At 44.2% G+C, this 25054-nt stretch overlaps 1 protein-coding gene across 2 annotated transcripts in view; it reads right to left on the bottom strand.

The window, feature by feature from the left end:
• Window positions 1-258: 258 nt before the first annotated feature.
• Window positions 259-25054, bottom strand: part of LOC118791986 (steroid hormone receptor ERR2-like) — a 41246-nt gene continuing 16450 nt past the window's right edge. Inside the window, exons 3-7 of one of the 2 annotated variants that reach the window (XM_036549607.1) lie at window positions 21186-21302; window positions 12979-13089; window positions 12254-12415; window positions 4148-4417; window positions 259-503 (exon numbers count right to left, since the gene is read on the bottom strand). In XM_036549607.1, coding sequence (XP_036405500.1) covers window positions 259-503; window positions 4148-4417; window positions 12254-12415; window positions 12979-13089; window positions 21186-21302 — 905 coding nt within the window. Of the gene's footprint in view, window positions 504-4147; window positions 4418-12253; window positions 12416-12939; window positions 13090-21185; window positions 21303-25054 lie in introns of both variants that reach the window. The other variant, XM_036549608.1, reaches the window with a different exon arrangement.

Raw genomic sequence — 25054 nt, 5'->3', positions numbered from 1 at the left:
ACCAACTGCAATGAAAATGAAAACACTTACCTCTGTACAAAGCGTCTATCACACATCATTATATTCTAAATTGATGTGCACAATTTGCATTTATACTTTAAACCCTCACTGCACCATCTTTTTGTGCACCCCTTTCTTTGAAAAAGTCACGGGTCCAAAAAGCAGCAGAAGTAGCAGTCTAGTTTCCACACATCAGAGTCAGGAAATCGCCTCCCCCTTCCCCCTGTCCCGTCATCTGGCATCTGACCGGGCTCTCCGTCAGACCTTGGCCTCCAGCATCTCCAGGAAGAGTTTATGCATGGGCACCTTTCCCTGGGCCTTGATGCTGTAGAAGTGCTGCACGGCCTTGGCAGCCGTCTGCCGCAGCAGGGGGAGGGTCATGAGCAGCTTGCCCGCTCGCCGCGGGTCCTCCTGGTGCTGGCCACCCTCGTATTCCTGCAGGGCCTCGTGGAGAGAGTCCTGGAGCTTCTGAACAGCCTCCACATCCTCTATGTGCATGGAGTCTGCAAGGGGTGGAGAGAGACAGCATCAGCATCACTAATAGGAAACCCAGCACCTCGCAGCACAGAGCTCTACAGTAATATGGACCAGTATGGTCAAGTAGTGGTTATGGTGCTGGAGTATGGTGTAGGGAACCTAGGGTCCACACTCTCAGTGGGTCATCACTCCTGCAACCTCCTTCATGACCTTGCACTGCTCCAGTGAAGCCAGGTTGATGTTAATGGCCTGTATAAACTTCCAGTACCCCCCATGTTGTGTTTTTATCAGCATGATAGCTAGGGCTGGGTATCCTTTAAAATTTTTCGGTATCGATGCCAATACCAGTAGCTGGAATTCGGTGCTACTGTAATGATACTTTTTTCGGTACCTCATTATGCTCGTTAATGTTGTAAGCAATTTTTTTCTGCAATAACCAAAATTTTCATTTCATTTGACAAAATAAACCAACACTTCTCAATTTCCACAGTGCAAAGTATTTATTGTTCTCTTACTGAACAACTGTATGAAGAGCTTTCATAAATAATGAAATATGAAATGTACAAAATTATTTTACCATTTTATTATTCTACCAAACAAAGGGGTTTACAGTCATATTTTCAATCCATTTATAACAATAATGCCTAAGGTAGGTAGCTAATGCTAGCTAGCAATGATTTGTGAATCTGTGTGGCCTGAACTAGCTAACATCAGAGACAATGTGGGTTATGAAAAAAATGACTTCGTTTATAGCGAGCAAATAACATGTCATTTTTCATGTAATAGCTTTATATGCAGCTCACAGGAATTAAAATAACAATTTTATATAGCTTCATAACAAATCCTTCTGAAATCAATATAGCTGCCCAGCAAGCTAGCAAGCACAATTATAAGTGACAACGGTCACACTTACTTGTTCCGCTTTTAGGCACTGACAAATGTTTGCAGCTAGTTAGCTTTATTTTTGTCTGAGATTTTTAGCTAAGAACCCATTACAATGAGGAAACTAGCTATATCTACACATCGGATGTCAGTAACCTTGGTGTAGTCAGTAACCTTGGTGTAGTTGTCCACTCATTCATTCAGAAAGTTAAAACATTTCAGCCAGGACCACCCTTGTCAAGGGAACTGTTTATGATAGCCTTCGCTACAAGACTGTCTGCGCTCATTATCACTGACTGGCAAGTGCGGGCTCGATCCGTATATATATCTCGATGTTCATACGCAGTTCAGTAACCATTAAAGTTCAAGCCTTACCATTGTAAATTCTTGTTCCAATCTTTTTGGTGTATGCAGTGCTGTGCGCTGTCAGCCAATCAGAACCTTTGGTGCATTTTACAAAATGTCTGATATTTATTGAACGATCAAACGAGAGTAAACAGATTTTGATACTCGGTAACACCGACATTATTCAGTCGGTGCTTTAAAAGTACCGAGCCTTGATACCCAGCCCTAATGATAGCTGTTTGGTGCTTCTGTGATCCCTGATCTTAAATTTGGCACCGTAGTGGCCTTTCAAGCCTTTGGATACTTGCTCATCTTTTGATACACTTGATACACTTTTGACGTAGCCACTGCGAGTAGGCTTAGCCATTTTCCTACCACTATGCTTGCTATACACCACACCTGCTGAATGAAACCATCTGACTCTGAGAGTCCCCATGTTGATTTAATGGGCAAACTGCCAGTTGAAAAAATAACAGCTGAAAATTCAGGGCACCCGGAAGAGCAAACTCTCGGATGCCTTCTTGAAACATTTTGATGAACCCTGTCCCTTGCTCCCCCTTTATCGTCAGGGGTAAATCAGATGCCTCAGTCAGCATTTCTACTATTAAACCAGGCGGAATCAAATGAAGCCCGTGCCAGCACCGGCCAATGTGGGACAGACCCTCTGGGTAGCAAACTGTGTAATAGGTGTGCCATGTTCACACATACTCAGTCCCTGTGCCCTGCAATGCTCTTCGCACTCAACTGAACACATTGTTTTGATGGCCCCAACACTGCTAATGCTTTGACAAATTCACATCCTGTGGCTACTACAAAGACCACAAAGATGAGAGTATCCCTCAGACTCTAGACTTCCTACAATACTTGTATGAATGTAATAATGCATGAAGCAATCTGACAAAACAGTAAAACTGTCTTTGATCCTTTCACATTTTGTTAATAAAGTGTTTTAGTTTTGTCTGCTACTATGTCTGCTACTATTTAGTCCTAGAAAAAGTAGTAACCCTCATTCATTCACTGAATAAGTTTCCAGCTCCCCTAAGGCAATGACAGTACCTTCATTTTACCACAAGATGGTGAAAAGGTCCCAATGAGGTTTTTGCATCCACTGAACATAGCCTGTTCAGTTCTTGACCTGCCTCTTAAACAATATTATTCTTTCATTTCACTGACTGCTGAACTCATAATGTCATGCGGGAAAGTAGTAACACCTGCTTACATTGATTCTTCAAAATTAATGACACAGTGCATTGGGGGTAAACTGAAAAGACCACTTTGCGCAGCCTGAAAAAACTGTATGTCAGGCACAGCAGTGTAAGTTTTGAGCTGACGCGGAACATATTGTTCTGTGAAAGCACGCCTTTTGCTGGTGTGTATTTTTAAATGCACCGTGGAAAGCCCTCTTAAAAACGATGACCCCTGCCCCTCAGCCTGGCTTAAAGCAGGGCTGTAAATCATTCCATTTCACTTAACAGATTGTATTGACAGCCCCCCGCGCTGCTAATGAAATGGCAGATTCATCTCCCCCTTGGCTGGTGCACTCGGCAGCTACTGTTACAGAACGAAATAGCACAGGCCCGAGGGCGTCCAATTAAAACCTGCCCTCATCCCACTCTCTTTCACTGCCATTTTTATTTACCACAACTGGATCCCACCACAAGCGCTTCAGCCCAGCGATAACATGCCCACTGGGATCTTAGTGATACATATTTTGTTTATTAGTGAATTTATTGCTTTGTCTTACTTCTTGTCTTACTCCTTGGAAGGGAAGATAGGGCATTTATTTGTGTAACTTTAAGTTGTCTCTCTGGTTGTATTTTTAATGGACTGTTTTCATATGTAATATGTGACATGATGAAATATGAAAACTATCCAATCAGTGGTAATGGCAATCTAATGTTAGAAGAAAATATTTGAAAACTGGAAATGGTCAAGTATTTGGCTGGCTTAGGTTATATCTAACCTCAATCTTTACATGTTTACATATTTATATATATTTATATATATATATATATTTATATATATTATATACATATGTAATATTTATATGTTACCTATTTACATGTTCATTCATATTCAAATATGTTTTCAGTGTTCAGAAACATAAAATATAGGCAAAATGATTATTTATTAAATATTTTAATATTTTATTTATTAAATATTTTTAACAATGTGTCTGTAAATGTAACTGTAATAATTACATTTGGTGCATTTAAAGTGCATGTCAAATAATTTATTATATATTTTTGTTTTTATTTATATAATTGTATATTGACTTTTCACAACACTTCATGACATCTACTAGCACAAAAATGAAAGTGGCCTTCACTGTAAGCTAGCAGGGATAAACCAGTGAAAATGCAGAAACTAAACGCACACTTCACTGCCAGCGGTGCCACAAGAGTCTGTTCTGTTTTTGCGCAAGCGCCCGCTCTCCCTTTACCTGAGTTGGTGAGGGCGATAGCTTTGAGCGTGACGAACTCCTCCTTCTCCACGCGGAGCTTCTTGTACCTGCGGACCAGGTGCAGGATGGAGGCGTACAGGTCCAGCAAGCCCGTGAGGCGCGAGTGCTCCTCGTCCATCACGTAGTCCTCGGCGTAGACCAGCTCATCCTCGTAGGGCAGCGAGCGGAACACGATGCTCAGGACCAGGATCTCCATCCATGCACTCTGCAGGAGGCTCATCTGGTCTCCCAGCGTCAGGTTGGAGAAGCCTGTGGGGGGGGGGGGGGGGGGGGGGGGTTGGGGAGTGAGAGCCAAGGAGACATCTCATCACTCCTACTTGCGACAACTCCACTCCATGGTACACCTGCAGGGGGTCTGATCCTCAGTCACACTACTCTCCTGATACAAAGGGTCCTCTGTTCTTATGTACTTCTATGAGATGGTTCTAAGGTGCTTGGTCACCCAGTAAGCATTTGTAAATAATTCTATTGCTGTAGGGCTATCACTAATACTGGGCCAATATCAGTGTACAGTCTGTGACAAGAATCTGCTCTTGGCATGCAAAGAGCATTTAGGGGCATGGTGTATCACAGTTAAATTGAATTGAGCTAATCAAATTCACAGAGCCCATCGAAACTGAATGCTACTTACAGCAGTGTCAGTTCAGGTCACTGCGGCGCATCCCTGCAGTGAAAGCATGTGTTTTGTCGGTGTGTATTTTTAAACGCACTCTGGAAAGCCCTCTTAGGTAGACAACCCCTCTGCTTTTCGGCCCAGCTCAAAGGAAGGCCGTAAATCAGTGCCAGCGGTGGAGAACTTTGAAACTTGAGTCTTTCCAGCTTTTCCTCAGTGCCTGTGGAGCTCCTGCCCCTCTCAGCAAGCTAATCAGCCAGTGTGTTTTTCTCATGGAGGGGTTAGACTAGCAGTGTTTCTCAATCCTACTCCTGGAGGCCTACTGCCCTGCATATCTTCTATCTATCCTTGCTGCTTGATTAAATCAGATGTGCTCGACTGATCAAAATTGCCATTGATGAGTTCAGTCAGTTAGGTAGAGCAAGGATAGATAGACGATATGCAGGACAGTGGGCCTCCAGGAGTAGGATTGAAAAACAGTAGGTTAGAGAACATACTTAAACTACTGTAAACTGCAGGTTTAGGGGTCGGGTGGCAGAGGCACACAACAGAACTGGGAGAGAGGAAAAGAGGACATAGAGACTCTCCAGAAAGAGAGAGGGGTCCATAAGGACCTAACACCCTGTCCAAGTCCTCCCCCTCTGCCCCTGACAGCAGCAGCCACAATACTAGATCCCTAGCTGAATGCTCAGTGACTGCACGCCTAAGTCATTCCTCATGCTCAATAATGATGCAATGACGGGAGGATCCATTTCGGAGATGAATCAAATCGCAAGAGCTGTGTCACATGAGAGAGCCGATAACCCACAGCTGTCGACAAAACCCTCGCCCCTCTAGCCTGATCTCTGTCTCCCGCCCAGGCCCTGGGACAGCAAATTCATCCTTCTGGTCTGCTGGTTGGGATCATTGCATTTATTAGCATTCTGTCACTATCTCATCTGCTCCCATGTGATGAAAAGGCAGCCGTCTGCTGCAGTGCCCCAGCAAACAAACTCTCCCCTGTACTGTTTTCTGTTATTAAATTAATGATGTTTGTCTGAGGGAGAGCTGGCTGTGATGTTTACTGGGCTGGCCTGACCTGACAGTCCACAGCGTTCTAAGGTATTGGATGGACAGGAGGAGCTTATATATTTAGAGGTTGGGAGAAGGATGAACCATGAGCCCCACAATGGGTGGAGCTGCTGTGTGCTGTCAGTCAAGAGCCAAAGATTGCAAAAGCCAACCAAATGAATTTGCCCACCATAATAAAACACTATGACTGGTTCAAAGCACTGAGAACTCATGACAGCTGCACCCATTTTGGGCCTCACTCTTCCTATCATCAAATATAGGGTGAAAGGGTGCCCGCTTTTTCATGTCAATCTGATAAATACAGAGGACACAGTGCTGCAGGATCCACTAGCCCCCCTGAGCCTGAGGGGAAATCCATGGTCAAGAGAATGGAGCTGTCCGATTGGTTGCAGCGCACTGACAGACAAGACAGGATATCCCCGACACAAGCAGATGAGACAAACACAATAGAAAAATAAAAAGAGCAGTCACTGTCCTCTAAACACAAAGAACTGTTCCCTTGTATGGCTATTATGGAGAGGGTAACTCCTCAAGGTATAAGTTTCATTCCTTTCTATTTCCTCTATGAAGTCATGAAGAGAAAAAACAGAAATACAATAAGCATAAACCTTTTGGTCATAATAGCTTAAATATGTTACTTGCTTATTACAAGTGTATTATAGGTGTAAAAATGGGCAATCTTTCTCCCATTGCTCATGTGGCTCACGAGCCAAATTTTGATGCCAGTCACTACCCAGTGTTTTAAGGAAAATTTGGAATATTGTACTCTAGCATCAAACATGACACCAGTTTGTCTGTGCACTGAAGCTGCATTCCATCATCAATACACAACACAGGCTTCAGGATAAAACTATTAACTAAACTATTAATGTCAAAATACTCCAGTGGTCATTCATTCACACGCTGTAGCGTAAATGATTGGCACCGGTGCAAATATTTTTTCTTGCCCCCCCCCACCCCAAACACAAGCGCACGCTCGTGTGCACACACACACACACACACACACACAACCACTCCAGACAATTAAATTAAATAAGTGGTGGGTAGAAATAATATTTATTTTTAACCCTTTTGTGTGAACGGTCACACCGATGTGATTTGCCCTTTAGCATGTATGCTAAAACCGATGCGATTAGAAAACTAGATTGGAAAAATTCTAGCTAATTTTAGCTTTGAGGAAACAGCGATTTAATGTTAAAAAATATAGCAAATTCTAACTGAAAACTATGAGAAGCTTAATAATGGAAATGAAAACAAAAGGAACCATGTATCGTAACATGCATGCTACAGAGCATAAAAATAGGTTACGTGTGAAAGGGTTAATAAAACATGCAGTTTTGGAACATTTCAATAAGGACAAATAAAAATACATAAAAATTGGCTGTGTCAGGGCACAGGCATGGACTCAAATGCAGACCAGAAGTAATCAGGTTCTAAGTGGTTTATTGAAGTCGCAGGGCGGGTACGGAATGTCAGAACAGGCAGCGTCAAAACCAAGGAAGCAGTCCGAAGCGGGGCAGACGAGGGGCCGGGGTCGTAAACAAGGCAGGCGAGGGTCAGACCAGACAGGCAGGCGGATCAGGCAATCAGGGCAAAATGGCAGGCAGAAATGAAGTCAAGGAACAGGCAAGCTCAGCACAGGAAACTCCAAAGTAGAATACACAGGTGGGAATGAGACAGGCAAAAAAAAATAATACTGCAACGAACTGGCAACAAGACAGAGACAAGCAGGGAAGATATATTGCTGTGCTGACGAGGAGATGGGATGCAGGTGGGCAGGCAGGCAGGTGGAGGCGATCAGGAAATCGGGTGGGCAGGGACAGGGCAGAGAACGGGGCAGGGCTGGAACACATGGGGTCAGTAAACAAAAGCACATGGACCACATTGACAGACAGGGAGAACACCAAAACAACAGCTAGGGGGCCGAAGTACTGACACTGTGACTCAAAACTGTAAGTGTTACACACAAGGCGGGAAGGTGGTATATATATTGCTATCACAATTACAAGTAATTTTAGTGATATCATTGAATGGTTACTTTGATGACTGTGTGAAACAGTCAATGCACAAGAGGGCACACCTACAATGACAAAGCAGCAAAAAATCGCCTTCCTACATGGGCCTCTGACAGCCAGTGTTCACATGGTTAATGAAGAGCGCAACATTCACCATACAAGACAAATATGAGACTACCACACTTCAAGCAAAGTGCACACAGTAAACCCAACGACCTGTAATTATGTTTGACAACAGAAGTCCACCAAATGAAGGAGCAGTGCTTCTCCTTCTCCACCTCTCTGTGAGAGTCTGAACGATTGCTCTAAATGGGGTCCCGCCATTTTTCTTTCCACTCAATTTGATGGTGTAATAAAGTGCCTTCCTGGCTCCCCAGCTCGAGCTGCGCTCGCGGTGCCTGACAATGGCAGAGATTAGTGTCACACAGGCAGGCGGTTTTCCTCTGATGAAATATCGATATTCGCCTCTCCGTTTTTGACCTGCTGCCTCTCTACACCTTGACCGGATGCGTGGGTGGCATCAAACGGGCCACGGCGATCGACCGTCAAAAGACCACCCCCTCACTGAGATGGACAGTTTTCTACAGGCAGCAGGTATGCACCCCACCACGAATCTCCACCGTCCTGTGATGCATGCATTGGGTCTGTGGTATCGGTGGTGGTGGAAACTTGCTCTATGAATTTTTTTTTCATTGGAAGTGATATGGGGGAACGACATCACCTGTGGAAAGAAGAGCTACTTCCAATCAAGTTGCATGTCTCTTCACCTCCTACCCCTACACCCCACCTCCATCTCCTCCACCCTCATATTTGATTAAAACTTAATATTATTTCTAGTCCTCACCAGGGCATGAGGTCAGGTCAGAAAAGGGGATCAAATTACAAGGCAGTCCGACGTGACCCCTACTGACAACCCTCCCGTAGACCCATTGTAGTTCATCCCCGGTCAGGACTCTGGGTCTAGGGGGGTGCTGATCTATCACAGCTTACCATCAGCTTTCTTGCAGTCAGGTGCCCCCCCCCCACCAGGCAATCTCACCTCAGCCAGCTGCTATGACCTCTCCGGCATTTCTATAATAAATCTCTCCTCTAAAAACTACCAATAGGCGCAAATCACTGTTATCAGCACAGCACTGAACAGGTTATTTACCTTCAATCAAAGCGAACAGGCTAAGGCAATTCCAAACATGCCATAACATAGTGTGACCTTCCTGTGCCGACCATGTCTAGTGCATTTGTGCTTTGCCTGCAAAGGGCCTCTGAGTAAATGAAATGCTGTTTAGAAAATTAAAGTAGTCACTCAATACATTACAGGTATATAGTAAATATGCTGTGTGTATGTGTGTGTGTGCGTGCGTGCGTGTGTGTATGAGTGAATGTGTTTCTGCATGTGTGTTAATCTAAGACTACAGGTGACAGCTAAACTTCTGCTTCCATTGCTATCACACTGTCAGTAGGCAGAACTGTTACAAGTCTGCAGGTTTGATACCAGTTTTGATACAGGTTTGATAAGGCCACAAAAATGTTCATATGGGCCTTGACCATATGGAAAGTGTGGTTATTATAGGCTTCACTAGACAGGACAGTGACAAAGAGGTACATGCTCAATGGCTTACACCTGTGGATCATCATTAGTGATTTCTATTAATCAATGTACTTACAACAAATAAGGAGCCTGCACTTTACATCTCAGGCCAAAATGCAATATGGTAAGAAATATGATAACATTACAACAGCATCCCCTGAGTGTGTGGATAGCTACACAAAAACACTAAGCAAAGATTAACCAGCAAAGTGACAGTAACACTGAAATTAAGTGGTATTAAAGCTGCAAAGTAGTTTATATGTATGGTTATGTTAATGTTAGTTTAATGGAACTTGCCAACTAAAAATATTTAATTATTGTCTAACAACATACTACCACTAGCTAATTACTGGGTAATTACTTGGTAATAAAGCACTGTAAAGGAAAGTGCAAACAGAATACTTCTTAGCAAAGTGGGTTAAAATATCTCAGCTCCACAGCAAAAAAGGGAGGCAGGGGGTTTGAGGTTGGTGGAGGAGGGAATTTTGTGATTGGCAGACAAGAGCATGATCCTTGGGAGGGGGGCGTTCTGGGTTAAAAAGTGTAAGTTCCCTTGGCTAGGTGTGTCTTTGCAGTGACCCCCCAAAAAAGACAGAGGATTTCTGACAATACAGTATAGCTTTGGTAACATTTGCTGAGACCTGTTATGTCCATATGACACTCCAGGTTAGTTCCAGTAAGCACTGTTGTAAATGTGGCAGATATGTTCATTATTATTGTGTCTGTTTACCTGATTGGTTACAGCTCTTCTGGTGTGAGCCTGTTGAGCTCTCTGTAATCTGCTTAGGTCTGATAATCCTGCAGCAACAGATAGAAACTTTATCCTCGTACAATTAAAATGAGAATTACCCTTCGTCTCTTGAAAATGAAATACAGGTGGTCCCCAATTTTATGTGTTCCTGATAAAACTTTTAATCACTTTTTAATCTGCCAGGTATCTTTTTCTTGCGGTTGTTTTTGACCCCCTCAGCCTTTCTCTCATTCTGTTGTAAAACATTAAAGCTGAATTTTTTATAAATAAAGAACATAATGTATGGGTCATTGTAAACCAGACCTTTATGAAGCTGGGACTCCCTGTAGTAGGTTTTACATAAAAGGAAATGGACTTTAAATGGGCCTGAAGCAAGTCATGAATATTACTACTACTATTACCACTACTACTACTATTATCACTACGACTGCTACAACTACTGCTACTGCTAATAATAATAATGCTAAAAAATTGTTATATGATAAAGAAAATGAAATATAAAACATGAACTCATCTGCTAACCAATTACTATCAAATCAAAAAGGTGACAATGTAAATATCTCATCAAAATTCCATAGACCTCACAGTGCATTCCACCAAAGCTAAACCAACAATAAACACTTTTTGGTCAGGTACTGCAGTGTCGACCCCAGCAGAGACCAGGCAAGGGTGTGGCACAGGGAATTTGGGTGACCCACTCCTGAGTAGGCTGGCCTCTAAACTCACCTGTGCTGACTCAGCACGCCGCAGGGGATGGGGTGAGCGCGAGCCCTGCCCTCTAATCTCCTTACCAGATGCCATCCTTACCTGGTACAGCCTGTACCAGATTACAGCCAAATCCCCCAAAAGCAGAGGGGCAGCAGTTCTGCCTGGTTATCGGGCACGCAATGGACAGGGGCATGCTGGGTAATCGGCATGATGACGCGGTGAATGGCGTAGGTAATGGCAGAAATGGCAGAAGGGCTGGCCTCATCCCTCACAAAAGGGTGCAACAGCACAAGGGACTGTCTACAGAGGGATTAGGCTAAGTTATTATGTAATGGATAAGTTATTGGGATAAGTATTACATAATGCTGTAGGATTTCAACATGACGCTGCATAAAAGTCTGTGTTAGCTGGTGCCCTATATCTGGTACAAGGGACCAGACAATTAGGATATAAGTGGTTGAAGAGCCTCCAGCTGAGGCACCTCCTTTATCATGTCTTAAAAATGTAACCTTCCTAGTTGTGCACAAAGTACTGCTGTGTTTTCACTTTCCCCTGTCCAATGATCATGGAATACACTCACAGTGCTCTTCACTTTAAGGCAGCCTACACCCCTTTAGCACAGCCCTACCTCTTTAACACAGGCTCCCCCCCCTTAACACCGACCCCCCCCCCCCCCTTAATGAAAAAAGAGGTTTTTAGTGACACTGTATTGATTTACTTTTCTACAGCTAGCTCTGATTTTCCCATAGCAGCAGAGTGTGCGTGTGCCGCGGTGCGTGTGTGCACTCGTGCCTGTGTGTGAGCCTGTGTCTGTATGCTTTCAGAGTACATGGTTTTTTTGGGGGGTGGGAGGTTGGCACTTGACTGGAATTTTAGTGCAATACAACCTCGGATACTGTTCCTGGAAACATTATAGATTATAGATTTTTTTAAAAAGTCACTTCAATAATGCAATCAATACACATCTACCTCAGTCCTGATTTTTCCCAAATCCTAACTTGTCTTTCAGTTCAACTTTTTTTCCTTACCTCCAATATCAGGTACAGATGCGTAATTGAAAGCAAGCACATTTTTTGCTGTCATGTCAATTTCTTGCATTAACCACAGTTTAGACTCCAAAGACATTTGATAAGTCCTCTTTTGAAACAACATTGATTGCATCCTTTTAAGAAAACATTCATCAGTAGGAAATGGATATCTACAGTGTAAAACAGACTGCCATGACACCAGGAACGGGTGCAGATCCTGTCTGATTCTGACTGATGAGGTATATTGGGTGCTGTGTGAGAGGCTGTGGGTTTATGGGTCCGTGGGTCAGGAGGCCCCAGGCGCATGGTCTTGCCTGGGATGTGCTTGGCCCAGCCAATGATAACCACCAGCTCGCGGTCAGCCAGGTCACACAGCGTAGTCAGGGCCTTGATGTCACCCTCGGGAAGGGAGGGGTCTGGCATGGCGTAGATCTTCTCCGGCTCTGCGACCAGGAGGTGGGACACAATCTTTGTCACTGAGAGAGAGAGAGAGGGATGGGGGGAGGGAGAGAGATGGAAAAGAGGAGGAAAAAGTTGTGGTTATTCAAACGTAAAACACACACACATTCACAAATACAGAAAGACACACGCACATGCATAGGTAATAACACTCTCTTAGTAAGATGCTGTAAATGAAACTATTCAACTACTTTAGTGAGGGAGAAAGATGCAAATATCACACTTTATATTACATTACATTACATAACATTACATTACATGCATTTAGCAGATGCTATTGTCCAGAGCGACTTCCAGCACAATAGAAGATAAGTGTATCCATTCACGTTAAATGAGCAACAGTGTCAGATCAGGCTAACAACAACTCACAGACCCATGAGTGTGAGCAAAATAGCATTCAAGCCCTACCACAAGTTAACTTATGCTGTTCTGATCAGTTCTTAATTCTGCTATCCTGATATTGCACACATTAAAATAAACAATATCTCAGCCTGATTAATTGATTTAGTGTATGTAATGGCCAGACAAAGATAAACTCAACTATGCAGCAGTGGATTATGGGAGAGATGAGACTGCTCACCTGGCTTTTTGGCAGGTGGGGTAAGCGTGATGCCCAGGTAGTTGCTGCTTTCTGCATCCATCCTCCTCTTGTACTTCTGTCTGCCACCTCGCACCCGGTCCAGACGCACCCCTGAGTTTGACATGTGTCAAAAAAAAACATGCTGAACTACTGAGGCCAGCCTGACACATATGTTCAAATACATACACCCTCTCTCCCTCAATTTAGATAATTTAATTTAAATCCAATTCAATTAAAATCATTCCCTTCAGACTGATTTTTTTACACTGTAGAAACCTGTTGTGTCCTTCATTCTTTGAATAAAAATTTGAACAGGGCACTTCCAGCCATACAAATTTACTCTGTGTATTAGGAAGAGGATAGCTCTACATTTAGGTAGTATTCAGAACGTATTACTTGAAGCATGTTGGAAATGAAAACATTTTTTCTAACAAAACAGTTGCATTCTTTCTCTGGCTTTCTCTGAATTAGCCTCAGAACAGATCTCAAACTGCTAAGACAGCTCACAAGATTGATTGAGATGACAATGTTCAGGGGGAGTTTCACTGACACACACACACGCACACACTCACACACTTTCACACATGCACACACTCAGGCGCAGACACACCACAAGGGTAAAACATATTCAACCCAAAAAGGAGCCTTTTATCTGTCGCAGACCCGTAATACCACTCCAATACACTAGTGGCCCCTGCTGACACATGCCGCATATACTTAATCCAGCACGGAGGACACACTGAAGGGAAATGAAAGGTCGGCCAAAAGTGTGTCAAAGCAGGTGCTCCTCTGCTAAGGGGGAAGGGCAAGAGGAGCACGTGCTTAATAACTCCATCACTTTAGTCTGCAAAAACTGGAGGATGTGGGTCCACTACCAATCACGTTAATATAATTTGCCTTGGTGGTTTCATCCTCTGGCGGCTCACGCCAGAGATGTGCCTGGACAGTGCTCAGCTAGAGGTCAGTGGGCAGCGCAGGTCCGGCGGGGGAGAAGAGAGGACGGAGCTCTCTTATTGGATTAGAAGCAACGGTGGGCACTGTCAAGGCCGCACTCCCTGTATGAGGGATGGGAAGTCTGTTCTTTAGATTAATGCAGAAAATGTGTGACCATTCGGCTGCCTGCAAAGGTGTGCAAATAGCAAAGCTGAGGGATGCCAGTGCTCTGTAAACGTGGGTGGGGAGTCCTTGAACTGTATAGCACCATATTCACGATCATGATACTGTCAGTTATCCCAATTTTTATTTGTCTCGTTACCAATATTATGTCTGATGTGTTTTTATCCCCATGCCCTCCACTCAAAGCATATCTGTAAAGTCTGCATCTGTCTGATAAACTTTTGTTTTTTTGCCCTTGCTGGACAATAATTTGGCCAAATTTGACCATGCTTTCTCAATGTTTCCCAGGATCATGGTCTTTCAAAAGGACCATGTGATACCCGTAAGTATGATCCAATCAAATTGGTTTTTTCCCTTTTTATTTTTATTTTTTATTTTTGTGTCAGTAAATGGGAGGGTATTAGGAGTATTTTATGTGGAAAAACAAGCCAGAATTCGGGATTCTATCCAACCAAACTGGTTGGGCCGTATTTCAGGCATGTTGATGTTGGACAGCAGTAACATCCACCATGTTTCATCCACCATCTTTGCTCTTATCCCAAGGTTTGTACGCATGGTCAAGCAAACTATATTATCTTTCACAAAAGGTACCAGGAGATTTCATCTATTTATATAAATTCTTCGATTCCCTGGAAACACAAATCTGATTAGGATTATCTTTCAATTTCCTGACACTGGCAACCCAGTAACCTAATTACCCACAATCCCCAGTGGGAGCTCTCCATTCTCGCCGAACGCTGTGAGATCATTTTAACGCTGACAGGTTGCAGCAAACTCACATTTCTCCTTCTAATTTCCACTTTAATATTCATGATCTTAGACAGACACAACTCAGTGAGGGTTGTTAAAAGCTTTTTTTTATTTAAACATCAATGAAGAACTAAGTTTAACAATTTGGGATACAATGTCAGTATTATTTTGAGCTAAAATGTTGCTTCCTTCACAATTTTGGTATTATATATTTTTATTCTATGAGGCAATGTTTACATGAACTTAATTTTTCCACATATTTTTATTGTATCTTGCTAATTCCAATATATTTAGGGTTTATTTCCTTTTCTGATAAAATGCATGGGTACTTTTGGATTGTCAACAGGAGATTTTGTCATGTTGCTTTTTCCAAGTAGATAAATAATGTTACATGACATTTGATGCAATATTAGCATTAGTTAAATTGAAAAGAAGACCATATGAGACTATATCAATGAGGATGAGGAAACTCTGTTGTCCTTCATTTAAATGTGGACATCAATGTCATTGGCAGATGCAGTATACATTGACCATACACGGTGAACATGCCCAAGTTAATTATGACATCAGCACATGTCACATGTCTGTCCTATATCTGAAGTGTGTGTATGTCGAGGGGGCTGCTGGTTCAACAAAAGCTCTCTCTCCCAATCACGGCTCAGCTCAGGGCACTGGGTCGCCGGCTGCCAGGGCGACGCTGGAATCCAGAGCAAACATTCCGAGGTGTGCGGGTGCCTGTTTTAATTAGAGGAGCCCCATCTGTAATTAACTCATCCTAATAGGAGTTAGGGCTTGGCGCGGCCCTGTTTGGCTTTCAAGCTGAGGAATGCCAGAGAAGGGAGGACATCAGCAAAGAGATTTAGCCACTTTAGGGGCTGTCTTAGCAGTTTTCCAGTTCTTCCCAAATTGGCTCAATTGTTGTTTTTCTGTTCTATTATTTCCTCTGGAAAATGTCCATTGTGAAGTGCTGTGTGGCAACCTGTTTGTAAATGCTGCTATACTAAAATATAGATATAAAAGATAGACTGATTGACTGAGTGGAGGATGGAGCAGGGAGAGGCAATCCCTCTTACTCCATTTGACTACAGTTTTCACTGCTTTACCTCCTTTGCCTACACTGTATGACTGTACAGCGACACACATATTTGGTCCCAGTCAAGCAGTTGCTTGTATGTAGTCTGGCACTGATCCTGGGTCAGTATGCGATGTCATGGATAAAGCACTGTGTACTGAGAATACACAGTACATAATGTAATGGAATGAGACTTGCGACTACAGACCAACGGGACAGCTATACAATATTTAGGTGTGTGTGTATGGGGGGGTGGGGGTGGGAATTGTGCAATACACAAAAATGGCAACGCATTGGGCAAATGACACATGTCAACATGTGAGCCATGAGACACACATTGAGGAACTTGGGAGGGGATATGATTTTTATGAGGGGAATGAGTTTCCCACAGCTCACAAATGCTGGGAGCGTATGACACCGCTGGCGCTGTTTGCTGATCTGGGACTGTGGCTCTGCGCTCGAGGAACTCCAGCTGGTGGGGGACCCGCCGGGGAACAGGGGACAGCCGTGGGACGCTGGCACCCCAAACTGACACACAAGGAACGGGCCTTTGGGGCAAGGTGTGGGGGGGATGTTTCACTGCAGGGATTTGCGCAACCCCAATTAGCTCTCCCAACTGACCTGAGGATTCCCCTATCCACCCCAAAAAACAATAACACCCCCACAACAGGGCCTGTCTTTTCTCCAGCAAAAATGAAGCGGGAGGGGGGAGGGCCCTATTTCCAGCCTTTTCACCTGTTCTGGGTGTCTCTTCCTGGGGAATGTGTCAGGATGGCTGGCAGTGCCAAGGGAGGCTTAGGAGCGTCTATTTTAGCTGGGGAAATCAGGGGGCCACAGCGCGAGGCGTGACGGTGCTCGCCTTTCAAGCCTGCCGCAGCTAAACCCCACCAGTGCTGCTCCAAAGAGCCCGCGGTGCCAGTGTTAGTGGGATGTAAGCATGTGATAGCATATGTTCGGTCATGGGGGAGGGGGGGCGTCGAATTTGTCGCGCGGTGGCCAACCACCTGCTGTTCCCCATGGGCAGGCACACAAAGCCCTCGTTGTTCTCCCCTGCCCTGGGAGTCCCTGCCTCCCCCACCACCAGCTTGCTCACATGCTGGGCCCAGGGACGGCAGCACCTTTGCGGGCTCACTCGCCACTCCAGCTGCAGGCTTCACTCTTGGATGTTTGCGAGAAGGCCAGGGTCACACACACAGAGCTGTGCTGAATGGAGGCCATTTGTGATTTTTCCATCAGTTGTCATTGAATGCATTTGAAAGAGCAAAATGATGTAGAGTATGTTTTATTTTATTTTTTGCTCACACATATCTGACGACACAGTCCAGCTGATACATTCATTGTTCACTAAATATTGTAAATGGTAGCTTGAGCCAGATCGATATTGCCAAGCTTGTCACCCTGCCTCATCACAGTTTTTATTCTTGTTTTAACGAGCTGAATGGTACTCACGCTGCCACGAGACACAATAGTAATGAGAGCTGCCACCTGACAGAAATACCCTGCACTGTGTGTGGAAGCACGACAGGAGCTATGGGCTTGCAGCTGTGGGTCCCCTCTCTGTCTCCCAGCTGGAATGGCAGGCACTCTGCAGTGAATAGTGCAGGGGTGGTGAGAGTGGTAAGGGGGTGTGCGAAAAAAAAAACAAACTTAATCCCCCTCTTCGCAACAACACGTGTTACTGCCTGTGACAGTTCTACCCCCCCCCCCCCCCCCCCCCCATCAGAGTACAGGACGTACCCATCTCCCCTATCTCTCTCCTTGAACCTGAGGATGTCCGCCTCAGCCCTCTTGCCTGTCTCCTTTACTTTGCAGACATACCCAACATGGGAATGTAATTCGGGTAGTGGAGCGGCTACACACACATACATATGACTGGGTCAAAGTAACAAACAGCCAGCTTCACACAATGGCTACAGCGGTCTATCACGCATGGCATGGCTGGAGAGAAGCTGGGAGTTGTCCTTGTGAAAAGTCTTGGAGTTAAAGGAAAGCCTTGCCTGTTTCCTTAATAAAGGCAAACTATGACAAAAAAGACTTCTGTATAACTGACGCACAATTATGCAATTACATGAAGCACAGAGTTAAAAAAGTATTCTGTTTCAATATATTCACTTGCACTTACACTTGCACAGTGTAATCATATGCATCAAAGAAAACAAACAGGAGAAATAGACAAGTTCAGGTGAGTGAACATAGTTGGGTAGACAGCAGGAATGAATGGTCCTGGTCAACTTTCTGTGCATTCGCTCAAGCTGGGGGTGGAGCCAATCTTGTGATGCAATGTCTCAATAATCCTCCAAACTGTGTTGCTTGTCTTCAAACATAACAATTGCAGATAGGGTGCATTTTGCGTGTATATTTGTGTAAATATTAGCGTTTTATGCTTTATTTTTTTAGAAATAGCATCTGGATTGTATTGTTATGACTATTTTAGGACACTTACATGTCTCACAGGACACCTGGCTGATGGACAGGTCTGTGTGCAGACAGAAACATGTTGGGGACACCATCGCTCTGGCGACCGCAGAACGCTGGCGGCAGCGACTGTACCTCCTTTGCCTGTAAAGTTATAATTAGTTGCGGTTTTTCCGCTGAGAGCGTGACCTTTCCACCTAAACGTACTCCAGGAAAGGGGCAGAAGCAAGAACTCCGACGGGTACACTTTGAACCTTAAGCCAGACACGTGAGGCCACTCGGGCATGGGAGGGCCTCTCAGGCAGCCCGATTCGCAAAGGAGGAGTCATTCACAATGTCCTTCAGCACCCTCATTGATTTTCCCCTCACTCTCCCGCTTACACACAGCCTTCCACCCTTGCAAAGACACGCCTGTCTCTGTGCCCTTCCTTCGTGCCACAAAGGTCACTGACTTAAGTTGATTGCATTTGTCAGTTGGAGCTGGTGAGGGGTGAAGGGCGAGAGGTGAGGGGGCTGGGTGGGGCCAAAGCCGTAACCCATAGTTGCGGCTTCTGCCGCAACTCCCATAAAGAAAGGGGTGAAGCCACATTTGGGATGGGTGGGGTTGATTTTTTTCCTGGAGTGCCCTGCCAAAGTCTCCCGCTGATGTCACCTCTTCTCTGAGCTACGTGTAGGGGAGATTGGGGGGGAGGGGGGTGGAGGGTGGGGGTTGATGTGGTTGGGGGGAGGTCTGTATGTGGCACCAAACTGTGCAGCGACCCTGGCAGCTGACGGTGCATAAATCAATGCCCCGCTTAAAGAGCTTACATAAGCTCCTGGTGGAAATATTAAATACATTTAGAAGCATTGATATCTACACCCATAAATTCTCTCAGCACCTCATCGGGGGGCGAAGGATTGCGTGCCACATTGTGTCAGGGAGATATGCACAGGGCCAGGGTTCTGCAGCAGAGAGCTTTATATCCTAAGCGTCAAAAATTGCATCTGAAATGCACTCGTAGGCCGTTGTGGTAAAACAAATGACAAAGGCAGTCTGCTGAGCATCTCAAGGCTGGAATACAAATGAAATAAATTGGTTCTGTTAAACTCACAAAATACAAGCTACAAAATGGTGTCATTAATGCCTTCACTGTGGCTTTTTAAATATGAAATCCTTTTGAATTTGCTCAACTGGTGTATATTGTTGGTAGCATTTTATATGATGGATTCTTCATGAGTTCTGAATTATGCCCTTATAAACTTTGCATAATCACTGCATGAACAGTATGTATGCTGTCTGACATGGACTGTCACAGTGTGTGATATGTGAACATATTAAGCTGTATCACCATATCATGGTAATGTCTTATCATGGAAATGTTACAACTGTAACATAAATAGCAAAATAGCACACCCTTGAGCTTTTATGGATGCTTATGCAATACTTATAAAGGCGTTATACAATGCTAAAAAGCCTTCATATAATCCTTAAGCAGGAGCGTTTTGAACATTGGACATGTTGCCACATTATATGACAGACATTTTGAATAAGTGGAGGGAATTAATGTTTGGTAAATATACCAATATAAGTTATCTAAAAAGTACCTTCTTGCTATTGCACAGCCCAATTTCACATTTCACCATCTTTATGAACAGACAGTTGTGATTCATTCTTGACCACCTCAGCCTATTTTCTGGTCACTTGTTCCTCCCAATGAGATGCAGCCTCTGGTCTGCAGCTGAAAATATACATGAGGATTGGTTGCCCATCCTCACAATATAATGCTCAAATTACCCACAATGCACGGCTGCACCATTGTGATGTACTTACTGGCTATTTGCAGTCACCTACTTAACGTGCCTTCACAATCTGTTAGTGGCAACCTACCCTCCTCAAATAAACTCTGTCATTCTGCTTCTGAGAAAATGCTAATAGTGTGAGGTTCATTTCCGAGGCTTTGTTTTGTTTGCTTTGGCCAAAAGTCATGGCTGCAGAGAAAGCTTTCGGGCAGCATAGAGACATCACGTTGGGCATAGGAAGGGTGTGATCGGTACTCTATAAATAGGATGGCTACTGGACAATGGCAGGCTCATTTTCAGATAGCTGTTCTCATGCATGTCATTGGAGATGAGTTACAGTGGAATCTCCCAAAAGCATTCAGCTGCACCCTACTGGATAACCACATGGACAGTCATCCTCTTTATCTACCTCCAGGATGCTCACATTATAAACCACATAGATATATGGTACTGACTATATACCTATGAAGCAAACTAGGACATTTTTAAGGAATCTGTATATAAATGGGCACTAGGTTGGAGTAATCACGCTTAGCTGATCACAATCCAGTTGGTTTCTGTGGTCCAAAAAGTAGGAAATGGTCGCCAGGTCTGCCAGGATTGAGGACTGAATTCCCAGCGGCGTGACTTTGACAGGCTCCGTGCAGGAAGTGGAGACGCACGTTGTGAAAACATTTAAGAGATCAATATGCCGGAAGTGCCGTGCCCTCCAGAGGCCGCTCAGAATATGTCTCCATTAACCAGAGTGGACAACTGAGTGATTAAGCATGTTTTAAAACCCAGCCTGGCCGGCCCTGCACACTTTTAAGCGTTCATCCTCCCAACCCCCCACCTGCGGTAACAGCCATTGCTCCTCAGGCAGTGCTGGTCGGAGCCTGCCGTCCCCCCCCGTCACATATCTCAGATGACATCATAGAACGGCGAGCCCTTGATGTGGGTCCAGGGGCATTCGGCCCTCTTTCCAGCACGATATGTGAAATGCGATCCCCCCATATAAAAGGCCCCTGAGCGAGGTTTGGGGAGCACTGGCATTTACAGGTGGACGTACAGACAGACGGAGCACACGAACCCTTACCTTCCTTCAGCATCCCCACTTTCAGACACTTGGTGAAGCGGCAGGCCTGGCAGGACTTGCGTCTCCGTTTGGTGATCTCGCACTCACTAGTGGCCGGACAGCTGTACTCGATGTTGCCTGGGGAGAGAGAGGCATGACTATGAGCACAAGAGTAAATCCGGACTTCCACCCAATGTCCAGCCTCATCCATGAGCAAATAACCTACTTCCACTATTATCTCAAAAATAACTCGCCAATTTAGTGTGGAAATGACTATCAACCAGTCCCACTGAGGAGATTGTAAACTATGAATTTGGAAAATTAGTTTGCATGTGAAAAGTGAAATGTTTCATATCAAGCTTTTTAATGGCAGTTGAGCAAATCAGTCTGTTCTGACAGAAAATCGGATAACTATAGCTGTCCTGAAAAGAAACCTTTGGGACAATGTAATGCTTTTTAAAAAAGAGCTACAATTAAGCAAGCTGATCATTTGAATAAATTCAGAGCAGAGGCAAAAAATTGTATGGGTTCAATTAAATGCCTCGTTTAAAATGAACACACGGTGGTGCTGACTAGTGGGTGGCAAAACAAAAGTGTGAAGAGGTGTAAACAATTGTGATATTGATATTATAATCACCCACCATACATAGCAAATGATATATGAAAAACAAAATGAACTTTGCAGAAACCCTTTGCAGTGACATCCTAAAATTCATGATTTCAATTCATGACTTAAATAGATTTGAAGCATATTTCCTTTAAGATGAATAGTGGCATATCTGGTCTAATATGCATATGAGCTGTGTGTGTGTGTGTGTGTGTGTGTGTGTGAGAGAGAGAGAAGCTGGCTGATGCTTCTCACATAAAAGGCTTTTGGAAAACAGAAGAATGGAGATGTCCAAAAAGATACATAAGTTATTTTAAATTAATAAAACAGATTAATACCAGTAAATATGCATAGATGGTACGGGTATATGTAAAGGAATAAAATGTTTAAAACCAAGGAGTACACAAATCTCCTTAGTTCTGTTACCCCATGCCTGTCACACCAAGCACACACATTCTTATACTTTCTAACTGCTAATAAAGGTGAACACAATGAAAAATATCTTACATATTGAAAGGTTTGTAAATGAAAATACAGGGCCGTGAACACAAAATACACATTTATGCAACCAACAAAACAGGCTGCATCTTCACTGTGTGTGTGTCTGTGTGTGCATGCGTGTGTGTGTGTGCGTGTGTGTGTGTGTGTGTGTGTGTGTGTGTATGAATGTGTGTGCACATAAAAGTAGTAGTAGGTAAAACCAATGGGATTAAAATCTACACTATGCAATAAAATAGAGTCGATGGATATGAAATTATAGGGAGTCGATGGCATTCCCATCACACAGGCTTTGTATTTCAACTGCACTTTGTCCCTAATGAATGCTATGACAATCAACCATGATATGCTTTGGGCCGGCTCAATTCCAACCCTAATGAACTAATTCGATGAGCTAATTCTTGTAAATGCCCTTTTATATTAGCCTTTTCACTCAAGAGCACTATACAGCTTTGTTTGTGCCAAATATTCCCTAATTCTTTTCATGGCAAACATTATTAGTCAAGTATATTCTGACCTTTCTAAGCACCTCAACAAACAATGAAAAATGATTCCTCCCAAGACAATCTTCTGCTCAGAAAGAAAAACCAACCCCTGATCATGCTGCTGTCAATGTGAGCCAATAATGGCACTGAGGTCAATAAAACTTTATTGGTTTATAGTTTTTCACCTGAATAAGAAACCAGTGTATTTGATTTCTGTACAGTGCTATCCAGCTCAGGCCTTTGAAGTGATATTTTATCCTACAATAATCAGTGTGAAAATGGGGCTTAATTGTGCCGGGATACGCTGTGGTCCCTGTGCCCGGTGTTAGTTGTGGCAGCAATCCTGGCACCGTGTTGGTGGTCATGTTTAAGGTGCCAGTGGCTGTGGTACTACTGACTGTAGGGGGGGGGGGGGGGGGGGGGGGTAGGGGGGCTGCACCATAGTCTTTGGCTCATTGCCACGAGATAGCAGGGGCCAAGGGGTGGACATGGTGGGGGGAGTGTCGATCCCGTGGGAGCACGATGAGCCGAAAATCATACATCTGACATGAGCATGAAAAGCCCCCTCCCATCTCCCCTCACATTCGGCACAGGGAACATGTCTTCTCCAGTTTCTGCATGGCCAATCGCTTTGATCCCTTTTGTGCAGAGGGTGCAGTCAGTCAACAAGCTTTCTGGGGAATGTATGGGTGGATTACTCTCTATAGGCACAGGACTGATGAGATACATGCATCCAGGCCTCCTGTTTCTGTCTCCAAGCTGTACCTGAAGCTACAACCTGTACCTGCAGGATGGCATAGGGGTGAAGAAACGGGACTTGCATCCAGCAGGATATAGGTTTGATCCCCATACCAGGGAACTGACATCCAAGCAAGGTAAGTTGAGGAAGGCAAAGAAATGAAGAAATATTGAATGACAGTTAATGTTAGCATTTTGTGCCATCAAGGATGTTGAGTAAACCAGGAGGTCTGAAGACCTATACACATACAGACACACATATGCACACAGACACAAGCATACTCATGTCTGCAGACACACATACACAAACACACTTACACATGAACTTTCCTTTGACTTGTGGAAAATCTTTTAAAAAGTTTGGCCTCATCATATACTATGCGGAATGCAATGCAACATTAAAAGGACATTGATTATCATAATCAAACCACTATTTACTCTACACATGATGTTCATGAGAGAAACTTCTAAAGGATGAGTTACTGCTGAAATATCAACATACAGTATTTCTACTGTTTAGCATACAAATTAGACTGGCTTTACTCCTCTTACACTGCATTTCCTGTGATTTACCAGACTGCTCTGAGAAGGGGGGGGGGACATTCATTGAAACACACTGACTGTGATGTCACATCTCCCTTAACCTGGGATGCCACAGACATGAGTAACTCCCTGTGAGAGTAAATAGGGTCTCCACACCACAGCAGCAGTTAAAATGAAATGAAATACTGCAGATAAAACCAGCTGTCATTGAAACAGGAGTGAAATCCAGTGGGAATGTCAGGAGGCGCCTGACTCAAAATTAAGGCCTTCTTCACGAGCCCAGGTTCAGCTCATTTCTAACTGATTGGGCTTAAAGGGCAAATTAAAAGTACCCCGTTTAGGCCGGATCTCAGTCAGCAATCTGCTTCCAATTTATGATTGCTTTGCCTTTACCCTTCAACTCACCCCTCCTAAAAAAATTTTTCATCGTGCTCTTTCTTCCCCAGTCTGGTATACAGTTCTGATTAATATTCCATTAAGCATTCTCCTTGGAAGGTCCAGCCGGGTCCCTCTCCAATCTAAAGAAGTCCTCTGCCTGTTCCCGCCCGTCCCCTGAAAGAACCACGTTCCCATCCTTCTAATTGCCCCCCTCCATTCCCCCTGGGACGGCCCGGCCTCCCGTCCTCCAAGCGAGAACTCCTGTCCTCAGGTACACCTCCCCCAGTGCCGGTTGTTATTGACGACGCTTCCACAGCTCAGATGAATGGAGGCTGGTTAGCTCCATTACTGGCAGGCCTTCCAGGAAGATGAAGAGGAAGATAAAGAAAGAAGATTTGGAAGCAGAGAGAGAAGGCAAAAAAGAGGCACTCTGTTCCTTTTATGCCCTCCTGCCCAACTGCTTTGCTCCTCACTCCATTCAAACTGCTCTTTCTTCATGTTCTGCCATTTCATTCAACTTCTGAGCCTCACATACTGTTTCAGTTATGTGACAACAGCCTGAGTATATTACTGTTTAACTATGCTTGCCAGATGAAGCTGTTGCTCCCACTGTTTGGAGGGACTAAACAGAAAGATTTGCA

Source organism: Megalops cyprinoides, chromosome 17 (assembly GCF_013368585.1).
Source record: "Megalops cyprinoides isolate fMegCyp1 chromosome 17, fMegCyp1.pri, whole genome shotgun sequence".
In the NCBI taxonomy this organism is placed as follows: domain Eukaryota; kingdom Metazoa; phylum Chordata; class Actinopteri; order Elopiformes; family Megalopidae; genus Megalops; species Megalops cyprinoides.
Note: the sequence above shows the minus strand (reverse complement) of the source record. Positions and strands in the feature narration are given on the sequence as shown.